This window comes from Lottia gigantea (assembly GCF_000327385.1).
Source record: "Lottia gigantea unplaced genomic scaffold LOTGIsca_57, whole genome shotgun sequence".
NCBI lineage: Eukaryota > Metazoa > Mollusca > Gastropoda > Lottiidae > Lottia > Lottia gigantea.
Window position 1 is genome coordinate 1,557,803 of NW_008709945.1, and position 16,446 is coordinate 1,574,248.

The following is a 16,446-nucleotide window of genomic DNA, read 5'->3' on the forward strand; positions in this document are numbered from 1 at the left end:
AAGTTAAAATATAATATCATTATAAACGGCGTTATCAACAATACTGAAGAATCCGCGCTTGCAAACTCGGCATACAAAAACATAAAACCATAATTAAGGCTCCAGCCAATTAAACCGAAATCAAAGATGGGTTATGTTTATTGTTTCTTGGTTGTTGTTAGATATTGGAAGAGGGAATTGTACTGTAAATAATTGATAGAATTCTCATCATCAACAACAATCTAGGGTCCCATTAAACATACGTCATACTAATTATATTCCTCTTGAAATCTCAGCGGGAGAATAAACATCATAATTTAGATTTTCGAATTCTCCATCGGAGGGGAAATTTATCGCTACAGACACAAGAAATTAAATTAGATGAAGATCATGTCCTACTTTTCTGCATCTGGTTAGGTTATTGAAAACTAGATAACGACTTTTGGTGTGCAGTGGGGAACGGGTGAGATACATTGGTCTACTCTGACCATAAGGACTAGTTGATCCAAGAGAAGCCCACCCCAAGAAAATATGCAGGAAGACATATATTATATCTGACTTTTCAGAAATTCTAAACGCTATAAGACAGTAGCATAAAGAGCCTCGGAGTCCTATGCATTTGAGTTCCGGCCCTGCTCCACTGGTAGGTTAAAACCGTACTCGACAAGAGAAACATCTGGTTGGTTGCAAGACTGGATATATGTTAAGCTGCACTAAAAGGAGCCTTCCTCAATTCTACCTTATTCCATATCCAACGACGAACAATGTTGGTACTTTTCACATAAGCCGGAAACTTATAGTTTAGTTCGGTTGATAGAAGTAGAGCAAAACTCATATACAATTGGAATTCTTCAACGTTATTTATTTATCATTTTACACATGCATTTGTACGCTACATGACCTACATTGAATAGATGGAATTAACAATTTGAGATGAGTTAACTCCCTTGCTTATTGAAATTATCTTCCTTGATGAATCAATTGTCAAAGTTTTCCGCTTGAATGGAAGTTTTTATGATATCGCTTCTCAGAGGTATGACATATTGTCACCCCGACCTTAAATTAGAATTTACATTGTTATTCGTGCATGTAGGCATCTTTTATACGAATGAAATTGATCATAAACAGGAAGTACTTTTCACGATTAAGAACCGACAACAACGAGTTAAGAACCGACAACAACGAGTTCGTATACAATCTAATAAAAACAATCCATGTATAACTATTACCGGAAATTACGACAGCTTAATTCATTTGAATTCTGCGTTTTGAAACCGTATAAAAGAAGTCACTTTGTATCTAGTTCCAGGCGAGTAAGGTTTTGGATTTCACTTCTAAAAAGCGATATGTGTAGCTAAAAATTGGCCTCAGTCAGCTTATAAACTGAATAATTAGACAACTCTATGGCTTTCAGGTAAATTGCGTGTATTACGAGTCCGAATTTCAGATATTACCATAGTTATTTGGATCATGCGTTGAAATATATTTTAGTGCAAGAAAGAATTATTTATTTGTTTAGTTTTATATTTAAAAATCTGTGATTCCCTAATATTGACGTCACTACAAATTGAAAATGTTTCTTTTCGCAGTTTGAAATATTAGATCCTTAAAGTATCGCAAATTTTTATTAGCGTTTGGGCTGTGGGGGCGGTTGGAATTTAAACCCACCCGCGTATAACGAATTTAAGTTAACGGTCAACAGCTTGACCAATAATGGTCATAATTGAAAAATTCATATCTGAGTTTATTTCCTTATTGTTCGTGCGAAATATTGTCCGCCTATACTTAATGATTATATTGTTTTTAATTAACCTACATAAAAACATACAACAAGGAATGACGGTAACACGTGGTACAAAGGTACTCACAGATCAGGAATTTTGGGTTCAAAATTAAATTCATACCTCGCTATTATTACAAATGATTGATACATAAATTAGCATAAATTAGTGTCAGATTTCACAGTAAACAAAAATAAAAGTATGTGGTGAGTTATTTTACTGACCCACTCGAAATTTCATTGGAAATTTACCCATTCTAAACTATACATTTATGCATATAGGAATTCTTCTATTAACGCATAACGTTAAGGTATGTAGGGTAATTATTGTGCGGTGACCAGATGGCGCCACTGGTATCAACGTAAAGAAGATTGATTTTAAATAAACACTTAATCGTGAGCTAATTGAAACGTAATTTAAATGATGAATTTGAATAACAATCGACCTTTATTCACATATAGATTAAGAATAAAATTATTCAAATTAACTTCAACTTTACCAACTTTCTCGAGCATTTTAAATCTTGAGCGATAACGTCTTTCATTTGGTGGTGTGTTTAGTTAGAGAACTGGTCTTTTTAGCAACATCATGGTCTCCTGGAGTTTCGTCGCTGCTTTAACAGTCGCAACTATTGCTACAGTATATTGCGTACTACCAGAACAATTTCACGAATGTGAGTATACAATTCTTTGATAATTCTTTTACAAATCCCTAAGTTTTCCCTCAATAAGGTTTTAATTATATATACTTTTAAGCAAAAAAGCGTTTTGTTATCGATAAAATAGTACCGGTATGTATTGAAGCGATGTCTGTACCATCATGAGCATGCTCAGTCTTCCAGGACACTCGATGACACTTTGCGACTTGGGTTTGCGACACATGATTATGTTCTTCGATACATTACTTTGTTACCAGAATAACTTACAATCCATAAAATGACTTTCGAGTTACGACCAAAATGCAATTCAGTGTAGAACAATATCGCTGTATTTCGAATAAGATTTCTCCTTCATGTGATATGAGGTGTCGAAGCTGCTTGGTCTGTTTCTAAATTTGCAATTTCATGTTATCTTATGTTCTCTCAAATACCCTTGTAACAAATGGCGTTTAACAAAGGAAATAAACAGGAAGACAAATTGTAGCTTTTAAAGCCAGCTGGCAGTTAATTGAACGCTAAACAATCTACCAGGATTAGATTTTTGTTTTTATGCTGCTTAGGCACATACTCTAAATCTGACAGCATCATTTAAACAAGATGATAATTGGTGCAAACTTCAAATTGATTGTGAAAACAATGATTTTGTCGATAGATCATGAGTGAAGTATAACTCATTGAAAATTAACGAAACAACCATCTAGAGCTGTATTTTGCCGAGTATCGTACCGATCGTCTTTAGACAATTTACTTTTTTTTCGTTTTTTAGGTGTTAAAGGATGTCCGAGTGGATTTTTCTATTTTGATGACAGTTGTTATGTCATTCCACGTATCAAGGTATCCTGGGGACAAGCCGTGGTAAGTAAATATATATTAGGTTTATAAGTATTTCACACCTGTTTAATAAACCATACTCTGAAGACATGTTTAAGGATCATCTATATTTCACTTTCAAATTAAATAAAATCATCTCTTTAGCAAAATTTCATAAAAAAAAAACACAAAACAATAAAACAACCGGAGCAATTGACTTAAAATAGTCTGGAAAACCTTGTCTGGAGGTTTGATCACGAACCAGCTGGTTGACAAGATCTTCGAGATGCCTTGAGGAAAGCGCTTACTCCATAAAAATGCATTATGGTTTCTGTTTTTGCCTTAAACCAATGCTCTTCTTCAACACAGAGAGTGTCATTATGATTGGTTTAAGTCATAATCATTTTAAGATAAACCCAATTGTTTGTATTTTAAGGGTTATTGCCGAGCCTTAGATTCAGAACTTTTAACTATTGAAACAGCTGCTGAACAAGAATTCCTTGCACAAGAATTAAAGAAACATCATGGTAAGACTTGAAACATTAAGAAGCAAACCATACACCCCCCTTATCCCACGTCCCCTCTACGCCCCAGCCGTTCCCTCCCGTCACTTCACTATAACTCATGTCACTGGAAACATTTTTGACTTCACAGAATGGTAAGAGTCTACTACAATCTAAGGCTAGAATACAACTGATTTCTATAACTACGAATTAGAAATTTCAAAGGGAGGGCTTGTCGTAAATGAGCAAAGACATTTTGGAAAAAAAAACAGTGTACACGAGTATGTGAGACTGATCTTGGTCTTGGTAGAGAGAATGTTTTAAGATCAATATTTGATATTGGAGACGAAACAGCTGAAATATTGTACTAAATTCTGCAAATTTGAGATCATGGAATCTTCATCACTCCAATGGTGTGATCGTGAAGATGTTGGTCGTCTAACTTCGTCAAATAAAGTGTCGTAAGTAGTGGATGTAGCACTTAAAGAAAGTGCGGATTGTATTGCAGCTTTCGACAATCCTCTTCAGTTCCCGTAAAGCTCAATCTGTTGCAGATCGCTAGCAAAACTTTACGATATTCCGTTTGCTATTGATGATGATATATTATCAGGTGGTTTTTGCATCAAGCGAAGAGGCTGATACTGTTATATAAATGTATTTTTCCATTGTTAGGTGGTTCCTTTTGGATTTCGGCAACTGACATTGTCGTGGAAGATCAATGGCGAATGGCAGTCAAAATGAGTCCAGTTCTCGTTCAAAATTGGGCTCCAGGACAACCAGATAATAACGTTACAAAGCATGCCCAGGGGGAACATTGCGCCACTATTGAGATGCATGGCTCTTGGTACGATGAAGATTGCAAACATCTTCATTATTTCATTTGTGAAAAACCTAGCGTCTAACTAACTGATGGGCAGAGTCATTGATTGCGATGGAAAAATTTATGTTATAATAAAAAATGTATCAGTTTTTTGAGACTATTTTTCTTTTTTTTACCACAGATCTTTACCTGCAGAGGCTTGCGCTCCAACCACGGGTTCGTTATTTAAAGGGCCACGAATGATTGTTATACATTTTTGATTCTCGTTTTTAACGAAGTCGTAATACTTTACGAATCTATTTGGAAATATAACATGTGTTTCGAGCGCAAGTATGAAAATTATAACGGTAGATCTTAACATCTGATTAATGCTATGCCTCAAATACATTTAAAATAACATGACGTGGCTCTTTAAAAACACCTTTTTCTCTTTCCTCTGCAGGTAAGATGTTCTGGTTTGCTGCCCAAGATATGGTGGTAGAAGGTATTTGGCGATGGACAAGATCATTAAGTCCTGTCCTTTTGAAATACTGGAGAAAAGCCCAACCTGACAACCGACTTGCTCCCGATTATATCCACCGAGAACATTGCGGGGCCATTGCTGAAGACGGCTGGTCTGATGAGCTTTGTAACGACGAGCATTACTTTATTTGTGAAAAACCCAGTTGGTAAGGAGTCGTAACCACTCGAGTTTTGACGGAGAAAAACTGATTCAATTAGATGTAAAACAACACAATAAAATTCTTCTAAAAACTTCAGCTTCCTTCAAATAAAAGCGATATTGGTGTCCGAGAAAATAAAAGAGGGTACGGGGGTATGGACATTTTAGCGCCCTTACAATGATAACGGCTCCGACACTGAGAATTGTTTCATGTGCTTCTCATGAAAGGAGAGGTAAAATTTAGGAAAGAAAATGAATCCAGCCAAAACACCAATTAGCGCCAATTTGATTATGCAGTCAATAGATATATTTGCTACTTTTATAAAATGGCAACATCTTTGACTTTCTTATATTTCACATGGTATCTATCTAACCAGGCCTCTATCATACTATCACGCTTTGTCTGCGCACAGGGTGATTTTTGGGTGTCAGAGACCATCCTTTCAAGTACACAGAGGACATTTTCTGCGACATTCCTCCAGCGACCATTTCCTGTAATAATATATACTCAGAAGGAACTCAATCTGTGATCAAAGGGAGACCATTTCCTTTAAATTAAATAAAAATAACATCTCGGGAAATATTTTCTGAATCTGAATTGAGGAGAGACAAGGTCACGCATTGTAAACTTTCTTTATATATGGGCTAATGAGGACATACAACACCATACAAGGAGCAAAGACATATTCTGCAATGTCAACGGCATTAAACTTCTCTTTTTTTATTCCTAACTTTTCTTTGAGAGAGTTTCAACGGCATCTCCATTATAAGTTAACAAATTATGGATTGAGAGAGGATGCGAAAATAAAGACAGAAAGAAAGTCAATCTATTTTATTAAATTCTTCCAAAATCTTATCAATAACCGTTGGCTTCAAAATACTTTTGATCAGTTTATGGCTCTGTTGGACAGAGTTTGAAACTCCTGCTTTGTCAATGGAATTATCTGCTGTTAAACCAGAATCTTTGCCGTCATGAAGATCTGAGAGCTTACATTTAGATACAGTGTATATTCGGGGGGTATTTTTGGCACTTTTTAATAAAGTTATGTCACTGTCTATATCTGAACAATAAGAGTCTTTCTCCATTGGAGTATTACATTTATCGTCAGATGTTTTTTGCTCACTTTCGTTCAATTTCAGAAATTTTTGTTTACCTGATTGAAAAATGTCACTTTCATTCAATTTTCTTTTCCCAATGGATTTTAATCTGTTGCTTCCTTCAAAATCATGAACTTTCCAAGATCGGAATTTATCACAGAATTGCTGAAATTTATTGTAATTACAAGCATCAGTTGATACTGATTCTTTGTTGGCGTTATCAGTTACTGGATAACTATCACCTTTGTTATTTTCATTCAGAAGACATTCGGAACCACTGCTTTGCCTATTGTCTGTTTCTATCCTACTAGATTTTACCATATTTTCCAAGGAATTTTGAAAATATTCAAAATTTACTTCATTACTTTGTAGGATCTGAAAATACAACAGAATTTAACAGTAAATTTCAATATTCAGCAACTAAGAAGTGCATTTCATAAGAAGTTACTGATAAAAATATTGAGTTTGTTGGATCTTTGGTTTCAGGGAAGAGAGGATGTGATCTTTCAAAATGTAATGACCTAGGGAAGAATTTCCTTTAGAGATTTGAAAGCTCTCTAATAAGAGTTATGTAAAATCCTGGAACAGACCTCAGTGGGATTGACCAGACTGTTGTTACTATCATTATTACTGGATGATAAACTTGATATCAGTATTCTTGTTATAGCTTCTCTAACTCTTGTCTCATTGTCATCTTCCTAAAATGTTAACAGGCTTAACTAGGTGATCTTTAGTCATACCTCAAGCACATGGATTTTCCTAATAAATCCATATTTATTGAAATTGGATAAAAAGCCAATTTCTAATTTGAATGATTTTATGTCTAACTCTTTGATTTTTTCAGCATGCTTGCGATTTGAGATAGGTTCAGGTAGAGTGCTATTTTTCATTATTGAGGTAACACCTTAAATTGTTGTTACTGTAACAAACCAACCATCTAATTGTTTAATCATTGAGTTGGATGGATTTGTCATGAGTAATCTCAAAGAACAAAAAGCTTTTTGACCAATGACCCAAGATGGGATTAAGCCTGCTTCCAGATGAACTTTGAGCTCAATACCTACCATTTCAACCCAAGTATTGACACTTATAGCTGTATCCAGGCACTGAACATAATGCCACCAATGTTTAGGTACATACAATACATCCCCTGGCTCTAATATTACCATATAAGGATGACAGTTCTGAAAAAATTCCATATATCTGAGGGTGCATTTCTGTAAAATTCCAATGCTGCCAAGTTTGTCATGGTAGTAATATTTCATGATTTCAATACTATCAAAGTTTTTTTAAATAATGTTGCTATTATGTTTACAGTTACATTTCCTATTACTGCAAATGGGTGCGCATTAGTAACAGAATTATACAGTTAATGAGTGGTCATATATTAAAGTCATTTTCCAGTTAAAGACTCGAGTAAGCGTTGTTCATGTTACCTTAAAATGAGGATGTCTATTAAAATCAGTATTAGTGATATTAACTTCACTGAATACACTGGATTCTTCATATGGTATTCTAGTTGGATACAGTGATTCCATATCCCCTGGTGGAAATAAATACCATTTCTTTCTAAAATCATACAACAAGGGATATAACTCTTGGTTATCTTGCTACTATAGGTTCAGTTTGAAATAGGTGATCATAAAATTGTTGTTATGCAGCAAGAAAACGATTTTAGACTTTGAACTATGGTCCAAACTTGCTAAATTCATATAAAAATTAACCTAGAACTCCTAGAACGTGCAATTGGTTTGCATTACATTGACAATATTTGGGGAGTGTGGTGGCTCATTTGCTTTGCCAAAGGTTGAAATTAAGCTAAATATCAAAACTAAATTACTTGTAAGAGCTTTCACAAGTAAAATGTCACGGAACAAATCATACTAAAGATATTTCAGTTAGTTAATTCATACAGCTTACCTGCCAGAGATCTGAGATACCAGATTGAAACCATAAGTATCATAATGACAAGGTGTTGTACAACCATCAGATCCTATCCATATTGTACTATCATTACCATAACGATCTGTTAAACCAAACACACCCCAATCTACACTCTATAATAATAATATAAACAATATTCAGATATTAAACAACTAAACATGTGAATATGTATTGATATGTACTGAGAAACCTGTTAAGATTGAGATTAAAGCAGAGCTAATTTCAAGTATTTTTAAAAGCTTAAATATGGTAATGGAATATTGATCATTTGTTCTCAACAATAGGCTATGCATGTAATTGTAAATGTGCTCAATAAATCCATTTAGGGTTAAATATAGTTCCATATAGTAAGATAGAGTCGTGCAGTAGGCACTCAATATTACAGTGTTTGCATTACACCAACTCTTTGATTTTGCGTCAGTATGTGGTTCATATTTACTTTGAAAGAGATTTTTTTCCAGAAGAGGTGCACATTTTACATATATTGGCAATTATACAGTAATTGAACAGAAACCTCAAACGCCATTTTGATTATACATCATGGCAAATTATGATGAAAATTATCAATGAAATTTATCAGGGGTAAAAACAGAAAACCTACTTGTAAAATTTCCTCATTATCTGAAAATAATTCCACCATATATTTATAATCTAAATAACAGAAGTACTTGTCTTTATCAATCTGATGTAGAGGATTCGAGGGTCTACTCTTACTAGAACACCATTCAATAAAATCATCTATAGTAATATCTAGATACAAGCACTGTGTTTCAAATATTCCTGAAGATATAATAACATATTTCAAAAATACATCAGAACAATAGGCCTTGTATTGAAGTAGGGAAATATATTCCATATTCAAAGCTATCACTAATTGGCCAATAACAGACATGGTTGGCACAACAGGGTTCAAAGAGTCAATAATTAACATGCAAACAGGTAGAATAGCCCTTGTGTTCTTGCCCAACCAGGATAATTTTTTATAACTGCATTGTCAAATAATTGGCCTACTGGTACTAACCTTGAAATTTGGGTCCAATTTTACACTTGATTTCCGTGTCTTTCAAATATTGAGCTAGATGTTGGAGAGTCCATTTCCTGGCCGACCATTCATTTATAAAGTTTTTAAAGACAACAGGCTGATTTCTATCTTTAATAAACGTTTCAAAATCCATTATTCTGTTAGCGCTTAACATAGACGAAGTGTTGTGATTTTAGCTCCTCTACAAACTGCTGATACTCGCTGGAGTCTAACAGCAAGATTATCTGAATATTCCTAAGAATTTCAAGTTTTATTATTTATTGTTTCGGTGGTATTAAAGCAGAAAATAAGTTAAAATGACACACAATTCCTACTTTCATTTTTCTAAATGGAACACTCTTTTTACCTTCGTAATTAAAGATTAACCAAAGGGGCATAACTCGAACTTATTAAACGTAGTCTGTAGTCTTTGTTGCTGGGAATACAGAGGTAAGAAGTTCAAATAGATCGTAGTGAAAAAAGGTGTTTTTTTATCTGCTCGAAAAGACTGATCTCTTCCCCCTATCTATGCTTAAAATAATTGTCTAATTATTGAGCCAGATGAATTTGTCTACCCAAGATCATGGCTTTTTTATCCTGCACTGCCTTCTTTCTCAATAGTTACCTTATGACTTAGGAACGCCCAAGATTTAAACCCATGACGAAACTTTTTTTTTATATCTCTACGACGGTCATTCTCGCTACGCCTGACAATAGACAATGGCCGCCCGTAGCTACGAATGCATTTCTCCATTGATATTTACGCTTTTTAATGGACGACATATGACCAGGGATTAACTGTGTTTGAGTATTCAACTCTTAATCGGGATTCTCTGTTAGTCCCGTTGGTGCCTTGGTTGAGAGGGTGTCACTGTATATATGCCAATGGGAAGAAATGGCACTCAAGAATAGACTTGAGAAGAGGAATTACCGACATGTTGACTAGTCTACGTGATTTTTGATTAACACATCTTATTTTTGACAGATTAAATCCTTTTATCTTATCATACCTACTTGATTTATCTCTCGTTATCGATAGACAAAAGTGTTTATATTGGTAAACGTGCGGCGTAGTCACACTGAAAATTATTGCCCTCTGTAAGTTCATTTAGTAACAAATTTCTTACCAGATCTGGAGCTCAGATATTTTTCTCATGTTTTCTTTACCCTAATTCACATTTTACAATGTTCAAGCTTAATTGCTTATCAGTATAATATACGTCAATATGACTGGGAAGAATAATGTTATGCTGTGTTGAATTGTGGTATCGTTTGCAACCATTTAATATGCAGTTATCTCCCTTCTGCTGCACACATCTCATCTGAGCCATGAAGAGGTCCTCAAATTGACAGCTACATGATGTGAGTGATTGTGCCTACATTTTCAGAGTAGCTACTCTCATATTTTGCATCGAGAAATATTACTGTCTGTATGTAAAATATAGATCTTGATGCTCTCTACGCTGCATGGATGCTGGCCCGTAGCCAAGGGAGACTTTGCGTAACAATCTTTGCCCCCCCATTAATAATGGTCAGGCGACGGGCCTGCATGGATGGCAAGTGGATTCACCCACAGGGTAGCATTTTAATCTGATTGGGAAACTCAATTCAACTTTTAAAGTAGACCAACGTACTTTTTGTCAAGTTTTCAAGAATTTAATCACGAGGACATATTTTTATCAAAACAGATGTCCAAATTTACTGATAATTGAAGTTTTATCACACTCACTTGACTATTCATAACTTAACTATAATGTCGTTACGTGCGTAGGATCATGACACCGAACGCCAGGATCAACCTTACAAACTTGGTCCAAATGTCATAGGACCACGATTTACGCGAATAATTTCTGTCTCTAATTCTGTGGGCATAATAACGATTTTCATGAGCTTAATTTCCGGTTTGTCTTTATGATCCAATTTGACCGGGACTGTTTAGACATGCTTACATTATGTTCTTGGGTGCAAAAAGGAAGTGAACAGAAAGGCCCAAACCATCCGATAATGATAATTTTACGGTAAAGAATATTGTGGTTATTGCTTACAAATAATATTCTGGTTTGTGTAGGGAACTGTAGGTGCTGTAGAAACTATTATATACTGACTGTGATACTTATACAGTTAGCAAGAAAGCTGCTTAAAGTGCTTGATCAAATCCCTAATCTCCTGTGCCGCGAAAAGCAAGAGGTGTGACACGGGCAACCTTGATTTAAATGGTTCGTTATTAAATCATTGCAGACTTGGGTAACTGAAACATGTTCTTTAAACCAGTGAAGCAAAATACAGGTGTGGAAGCATGTCTAAATGACACTTGTTAAAGATGGTACTCTTGTATGAAAGAACGTCATAAAAGTTGATTGGACAAAAACCCATAGTCATAACACTCGTAATACAGCTATTTTGAGTGCAGACAAAAGGAAAAACAGATAATGATGCATTCGGTATTTTATATCAGATAAACCAACAAAAACATTAACAACATAATAATAATAATAATAATAATAATAGTCTCAATAATCACAACATCGTTTTCCAAAATATCTGCCCCAGACAATGTCAATACCAGACAATAACAGTAGGACACCAGAGTCTGACATTGTCAACACCAGGCAATGTCAATGTCAATACCACATAATTCCATATAACCTAGCAATGTCAATGAATATATTAGACAATGTAATTGTCTGGCAATACCAGACAATGTCAATACCAGATTCTGACATTGTCAACACCAGACAATGTCAATGGCAATATCGGACAATGCCAAAACGAGAGTCTGACAAAGTCATAATCAGACAATGCCAATCCCTTTAAATGTCAAAAAAAGGAGTGTTAAAATTTCCATAGCAGACATTGTCAATACCAGAGATTAACAATGTCAATATCGGGCAATGCCATTACCAGACAATGCCAATACCACAATCTGACAATGCCAAATTCAATATCAGAGAATTCCAGTACAATATACTGTCAATACTGTACTTGTCAATGTCAATATTAGACAATGCCAATAGCATATTAATCCTTGACAATGTCAACAGAAGGCAGTGTGAATTGCGAAACTGCACAGTAGTGTCAATCACTTAGTGGTGCATGGTTATAGAGACCTTGATTTCTTAAGCATTGTGCCAGAGGATTTTCACTACTTGATGATTTCTTCAGTTTCGCCCGTTTATTTTGGAACCAGATTTTGATTTGAGACTCTGATAGGTGAAGGCGAATCGCCAAATCTCGTCGCCGAGCTTCTGTCAAATAACGACATTCCTCAAATTCTACTTTCAGTTTTTCTAATTGTTCATTTGTGAAGGCAACTCTCGGTCGTTTGTCCTCCGAACTTTCTGAACTGTTTCTTTTTCTTCTGACATGGCGAGCTCTTGGCCCTGAAATGATAAAAAAACCATCACATAAAATATATATGCTTATAAATTTGTTTCACGACTGAATCTTGCATATTTTCTGTTTACAATCAATTTCAGATGGGACACAGTATTTATTCAACATCCAATTTGTCCATTTTACTCATATTTACCATATTCAACGTCATTATTTATACAAACTTCCTTCTATTTACCGATTCAACGTCATTATTTATACAAACTTCCTTCTATTTACCGATTCAGCGTCATTATTTATACAAACTTCCTTCTATTTACCGATTCAGCGTCATTATTTATACAAACTTCCTTCTATTTACCGATTCAACGTCATTATTTATACAAACTTCCTTCTATTTACCGATTCAACGTCATCATTTATACAAACTTCCTTCTATTTACCGATTCAACGTCATCATTTATACAAACTTCCTTCTATTTACCGATTCAACGTCATTATTTATACAAACTTCCTTCTATTTACCGATTCAACGTCATCATTTATACAAACTTCCTTCTATTTACCGATTCAACGTCATTATTTATACAAACTTCCTTCTATTTACCGATTCAACGTCATTATTTATACAAACTTCCTTCTATTTACCGATTCAACGTCATTATTTCCACATTATTTATCTCATTATTACGTAATTTTTACAAATTCTACGTTCTATTTACCGATTCAACATCATAATAATTTTCCCATTTACCGTTCTATTTAATTCATTCTATTTACTTAGGCCTATCCGTCATCATCATTATGGAAATACTATTTGCTTATTTTAATAATATTCTGCTATTAGACTGATTTTCACCCAAATAAAGATTATTATTAATAGTATTCAGCATTCTATTTACATCGAGATTTTACATGTGTATATGTACACCCAATTATAATTTTTACATCTAGATTCTGCATAGTACATCCAATTCCAACACAGCCAATTACGAATTCTACATCGTGGAACAAATTCTACCTTATTATTCTACATGGTGTTAGCGATTTTAACAACCAATCAGCTGCCACAGTGAAAGCAAGGGGTATAATTATGGGGGTGACAAATCAGTATTAATGGTAACAGAAGGTGTCAGAAGAACTATAGAGCCGATCTAAATTAAAGACTGATTCCCATCTCATCTATAATGAATTTCCTCTTGACATGACATTTACAAATCAACATGATCAATAAGTTGGAATCTAAAGTCAAATTTCATGTTTTCGTACATTTTTCAGGAATTTGTCAGGCTATGCTCCTCTAGCAACGGTTGATATTATCCATGCGAATATGCTCTCTGGCATACATGGACGTACAAATCAACACGACCAAATTTCTGAGATATTTTAGTATTGTGTACGGGACAGGACCGAGATGTTTCTTGCTCTTAATTCAAAGCGTATACATTTTTCTCGGGAATTGTTGTAGTAACATATCAAGACCATGACAATCTATGATATACTAGCGCCATCTTATTTTGGTTTCATCTTTAAACGTAAATTTCATTTGTTGGTAGCCTAAATAGTCGAAAGTTGAAATTTTCGCAAATTGATAGATTTAATTTTTTCTCAATTTGACATTTTGGTGATATTTCGAACTATTCTTTATCATAGGAGATAAAATAGTCAAAAGCCATTACTAAGACCACACTATTAGGCCTTCCAGCATTACTGGTCCTACACAAGCGTTCTTCAAAATCAAGGGCAATAACTCGTAGACAAATAGTAGAAATATAAAAATGTATATTTTAGAATAAAATATGGTTAGAAGAATATTGATTAATAACGTACACCTGCATAGACTTGTTAATTTATCATTTTCATAATTCCTAATTAACACACAGAACAATGGAGTTATAATTATACATTAATAGAGATATTAATATATTGTTTCTAATTAACCAGGGTAATTAACACCCGAACACTCATTAAATATGATAATTTATGTAATTATAGATATAATTTATATAGCGAATTATATTTAGAAATAACATAATGTTATATAATCGTTTTCGCCTTTTCATAGTTAAATATTTCCATGCTAAATGAATTAATAGTAATATATTTGAAAGAATAAAGCCATTCCTTAGTTGGAATTCGGTCTTAATTGTTGACCACGTGCGGTGTACGTGTAGAGCACGAGACACGTGCGAGAATATTTAATCAATTATTTATATAAATATAATTCAAATATCAATTTAATATAATTAAATATACACAGATTTAGCTATCCATTTAAATTGAAATTTACATAGGGATGAAATCGTCTTAATATTTACTACATGAAGCTGATACTACTCAATTTGAGTAAAACCGTAACAGTTCTTAGAATGATAAATAGACGTTAAGTTCGTCTTTAATTAAATATGTTACTGGGGAAATCATATAATTGCAATGTTTATCTGTTTACAGAAGCAATATCTAGATGACTATATCCTTTAACGACAGTTTTCTCTAAGTTTGTGATTTAGCCACCAAGAAATATTTTCAAAAAAAAAGGCATAAAAAACAAGATTCATTCTGATTATATTATCGTTAACAGCTTACTGATTTCTGGAAATTGAAAATTAAAGTTTTTTAATCGTTGAATAATCGGTGCTCTTAGTAATATAATTTTCCTGTCGAGCTATTTCAAAATTTAGTTTCACATTTATCCATAATCAAAAGTGTACTTTTTCGAAATCCCCCTCATTAAAAGTTACAATAAACATGTACATTGGCACCCGGCTCACCCCTCCCCAATCAAAGTGTTTTGAGAAGCAGAGACAAAAACATAGGTAGTTTAGAGATTTCCCGACAATAAATAATGAATAATTTTGCGGAAAGATGCTGTCCATTTCCCTTAAAATATGTGTGCTCTACTTGTTATTGCTCGTGAAAATAGCATTCAACACTTGAAAAAATGAACAAAAATGCAAAAAAAGAAACTGAAATATTACCTGATGTCGGTCTATCTGAATATCGGGTACAATAAACCCAAGCTGGCCACAAATTCTTTTTTTCTTCGGAATTAGAATCCGGACTCGGTAACTGTTCCTTTTTAGATGTTTCTGAAGGCCTACTTGATGAAACTGGTATTCTAGGTACACGACGGTTATTGTCCTTTGAAAGAAAATTTGAGGAAATCACACTGGGTCTATTATAAATTCGATGAAAAATGTTCGTTTTCAACTGTTTTACACCAAAATCTGGTTTCAGAATTTCTGCTATGGAAAAGTTTGTTAAAGTCATATTTGGAGACGGTATCCTTTCGTCGTGGAGACTTCGATTTTCTACTCCCAGTGATGCTGATCTTGGTGAGGATGATGGTGATGTCTCACTGAGCGTTGGTGCCGAGTTATCTTTCTTGCTTAAATCCATTGTAATAATATTGAAACATTAAAACATATCTTATAATGTACCATTTAACAACCATCTATTAGCAGGCGATAAAGAAACGTAGTTGCTCCCATTTTCACCCAGTTGTCAAAGTATTCAGAGGGCGGAGTTAAGGTTTGACTGACACCTCTTTTGTATCCAATAGAGATAATTTGTATCTCGTGTAAAGATTCTTGTATGCAAATGAGATTACAAATTCATCGAATTGATTGAATTTTCTATTCCAGATTGAAACGTTTTGGATCAGATGATTAATATGTTCAAATTTGGTAAACAATTATTTTCCAATCGTAAGCCTATCCAGTAAAACATTAGATGTAGGTGTAATTATGATTTGAATTTTCAAAGATGAGCATACGTATTAGACGTGATTCATTTTGGATTTTCCAATGAACTATGAATTCATATTGCTTATGATTTG

At 34.1% G+C, this 16,446-nt stretch overlaps 3 protein-coding genes across 3 annotated transcripts; 1 reads left to right on the top strand and 2 right to left on the bottom strand.

Annotated features, from left to right (window-relative positions):
• The first annotated feature begins 2,274 nt into the window (after nt 1-2,274).
• LOTGIDRAFT_234990 (hypothetical protein) lies at nt 2,275-5,308 on the top strand. The gene is made up of 4 exons (XM_009063408.1): nt 2,275-2,433; nt 3,185-3,273; nt 3,665-3,755; nt 4,994-5,308. Exons 1-4 carry the CDS (start codon nt 2,349-2,351, stop codon nt 5,221-5,223), a joined length of 495 nt encoding a protein of 164 aa, XP_009061656.1. The 5' UTR covers nt 2,275-2,348; the 3' UTR covers nt 5,224-5,308.
• A 1,559-nt stretch (nt 5,309-6,867) lies between these two features.
• Nucleotides 6,868-9,429, bottom strand: LOTGIDRAFT_127245 (hypothetical protein; the record flags this gene model as incomplete). The annotated part of the gene is made up of 6 exons (XM_009063409.1): nt 6,868-7,008; nt 7,375-7,494; nt 7,747-7,879; nt 8,231-8,367; nt 8,856-9,034; nt 9,276-9,429. 6 exons carry the CDS (start codon nt 9,427-9,429, stop codon nt 6,868-6,870), a joined length of 864 nt encoding a protein of 287 aa, XP_009061657.1.
• Nucleotides 9,430-12,350: 2,921 nt separating this feature from the next.
• Nucleotides 12,351-15,878, bottom strand: LOTGIDRAFT_219968 (hypothetical protein; the record flags this gene model as incomplete). Its single annotated transcript, XM_009063410.1, has 3 exons — nt 12,351-12,655; nt 15,587-15,749; nt 15,828-15,878. The coding sequence occupies 3 exons, from the start codon at nt 15,876-15,878 to the stop codon at nt 12,351-12,353; spliced, it is 519 nt and encodes a 172-aa protein (XP_009061658.1).
• Nucleotides 15,879-16,446: the final 568 nt, after the last annotated feature.

Excerpts from the sequence above, each read along its gene's own strand:
- LOTGIDRAFT_234990 (XM_009063408.1), top strand. The coding sequence starts at position 2,349 with ATGGTCTCCTGGAGTTTCGTCGCTGCTTTAACAGTCGCAACTATTGCT. Across the intron at positions 3,274-3,664 it reads TATCCTGGGGACAAGCCGTG|GGTTATTGCCGAGCCTTAGA; the intron begins GTAAGTAAATAT and ends TTGTATTTTAAG. Across the intron at positions 3,756-4,993 it reads AGAATTAAAGAAACATCATG|GTAAGATGTTCTGGTTTGCT; the intron begins GTAAGACTTGAA and ends TTTCCTCTGCAG.